The sequence below is a fragment of the Lactuca sativa genome, chromosome 5 (genome assembly GCF_002870075.4).
Source record: "Lactuca sativa cultivar Salinas chromosome 5, Lsat_Salinas_v11, whole genome shotgun sequence".
Taxonomy (NCBI): Eukaryota; Viridiplantae; Streptophyta; class Magnoliopsida; order Asterales; family Asteraceae; genus Lactuca; species Lactuca sativa.
Genome location: NC_056627.2, coordinates 54,557,495 through 54,559,909, shown reverse-complemented (window position 1 = coordinate 54,559,909; position 2,415 = coordinate 54,557,495). Strand labels below are relative to the sequence as shown.

The 2,415-nt window shown below is 39.0% G+C and overlaps 1 protein-coding gene across 1 annotated transcript; it reads left to right on the top strand.

Moving 5' to 3' along the window:
• Window positions 1-378: 378 nt before the first annotated feature.
• Window positions 379-1,903, top strand: LOC111893680 (dof zinc finger protein DOF5.4). Its single transcript, XM_023889744.3, has one exon. It carries the CDS (start codon window positions 583-585, stop codon window positions 1,594-1,596), a length of 1,014 nt encoding a protein of 337 aa, XP_023745512.1. The 5' UTR covers window positions 379-582; the 3' UTR covers window positions 1,597-1,903.
• Window positions 1,904-2,415: the final 512 nt, after the last annotated feature.

The following is a 2,415-nucleotide window of genomic DNA, read 5'->3' as shown; positions in this document are numbered from 1 at the left end:
CTAAACTTTTTTGAACCAAAATGACAATTTTCAGCTAACCATAAACACCATTTATACAGTTTTGTCTAATTTTTTAAAAAAACATTTAAGAAAATACAATCCATTATTAATAATTAATTGCCATTTTCTGGTCAAGCAGTATTTCCTAAAATCAATTTGTGAATGATTTGATTTTCTTAGAGTACGAGCTACATGTGGGTACCTACAACCTACCTACACCCGTCGTTACTGTAACTCTTATTACCTATGATGATATGTAGGGCTAATTTTGTAATTGTACACCGCGCGGCACCTGTAGTAATTTTCAACTTGCATCAGGGCTATTTCCGTAAATTCACATCTAGTCACCCCATTTTATTCTTACAGAAATAATACTCCCAGTTTTTGTGTAGTAGAGATATTTCATGATCACTCTCTCCCTCATACTTTTTCTAGAGAGAGAAACAGAAGTCGGCAAATGTGAGCTCAAGTCCATCAAAATCCGGTGTTAGTTTCGTATTTTAGGTTCTATTTCTTCGAGTTTGAGAAATTCGGGTGTGGTGTTTGGCGGATTTTTGTTTTTTATTTTTATTTTGGTAAGAAATGCAGGATATACATTCGATTGGGAGTGGTGGAGGAGGAGGTAGGTTGTTCGGCGGCGGCGGTGGGGATAGACGGTTGCGACCGCACCACCACCACCAAGGTCACGGACCACAGGCTTTGAAATGTCCGCGTTGCGAGTCGTTGAACACGAAATTCTGTTACTACAACAACTACAATCTCTCTCAGCCACGTCATTTCTGTAAGAGCTGCCGGCGATACTGGACCAAAGGTGGTGTACTCCGTAACGTCCCCGTCGGCGGTGGATGCCGTAAAACTAAGAGGTCGAAGCCAAAGTCCAGTAACAATAACCCTTCCTCCGATGCTACTGTACGGAAATCGTCTCATTCACAAAATTCCAGCAGTGACAGCTCTAGCCTCACAGCGAACACTACGACGGCAAAAACAAAGGTGAAGACAACCCCAATCGCACCGGCCGCCGCCGCAGAGGTGTTGTCAGGTATTAAATCAACAAACTCTGCACCGACGTTGCTTAATTTTCAGGAATCCTCCTCAGGATTTCTCAATATCACTCAGTCGTCTGCTCCGAACCCTAGCTTCGATCCACAGCTACTGAACCACTCATCAGCCGAAAACAACATATTCCCAGAGATTGGGACATTTACAAGCTTGATAACCTCATCCACCGGTCAATTGCCACTAGGATTTAACATAGCCGCCGACATTTCACCGTTCCGGATGCACCACACTGGTCATCTTGTAGAAAATTCAAACGCGAACCAACAACAATGGATGCATACAGATCATACCATGGAAGATGATTTGAAGGTTCCCGATACAGGTCCACTGGGATTCATGGATGCTCACACAGATCAAACGGAGTTTTCGGGGTTACATGACAAGGCAACTAACGATGAACTTGGCACAGAGGATTGGGATAATGGTACAGATCAAGCATTGTTTGATCTAACAGGAAGCGTGGATCAATCATACTGGAGTCAAACACAGTGGGATGAACATGATCATGGACATCATCAACTTAATTACCTTCCTTAACATCGCCAACGCCAAGGTACCGAATTGAATCATCTACAAGAACTTTTTACCCACCAAAAAAAATAACAGAAAGAGAAAATGGAGATATAACGACTTGGATCTCCTATGTACATCTATATTTTCTTGAAATTTCTCATTTATGATCTCCAGAGATGTTTTGGGTTTGATGTTCTTATTGTGAACCCGAAGCTAACTCTTTTTTTTTATAATTTTTTTTCTTTCTTTTGGGGTTGTGAAATTTTAGTATGATGATTATGGGTTTGAACCATTTTAATTTATAATATAGAGGATCATAGTGTTTAATTTCCTTAATGTTTATTACTATTAAATTCATCAAAATGAAATATAGAGTAAAGACAAAATTGCATAAATGGTACATGTGGTTTAACAAAAGTCTCAAATTCAATCTTTCTATATTTTTTTATGTGAATGGTCCTCTTGGTTTCATTTCTTGCATTGTTGTCATCCAGACTTTTCTACTTTGTCATTTTCTTTTATAATTTTCTTTCACTAATTTTAATAAAAAGGAAAATGAAAATAAATTTAACCTCATACCCATACCCCTTACCTATACGCACCCGCGCTTGTTCCAATCTCATGTCCTCTACATCAATTTTTGTGTTTGGAAGTAACGATTAGGGTTCACCATCTTTGAATTTGGGTTGTTCTTGGGGTTGCTACCTTTGTTGATGTGAGGGCTAATATAGGGATGATTACCATTCTAAATGAAGATTAATGCCATTACTAAATCCAAAGGCATCATCTCAATTAATGTCATTGCCTCATCTACATGTCATGTCATGTACTCAGTGTTCTAAA

What these genes read in the sequence shown, in the direction of transcription:
- LOC111893680 (XM_023889744.3), top strand. Translation starts at nt 583, where the DNA reads ATGCAGGATATACATTCGATTGGGAGTGGTGGAGGAGGAGGTAGGTTG.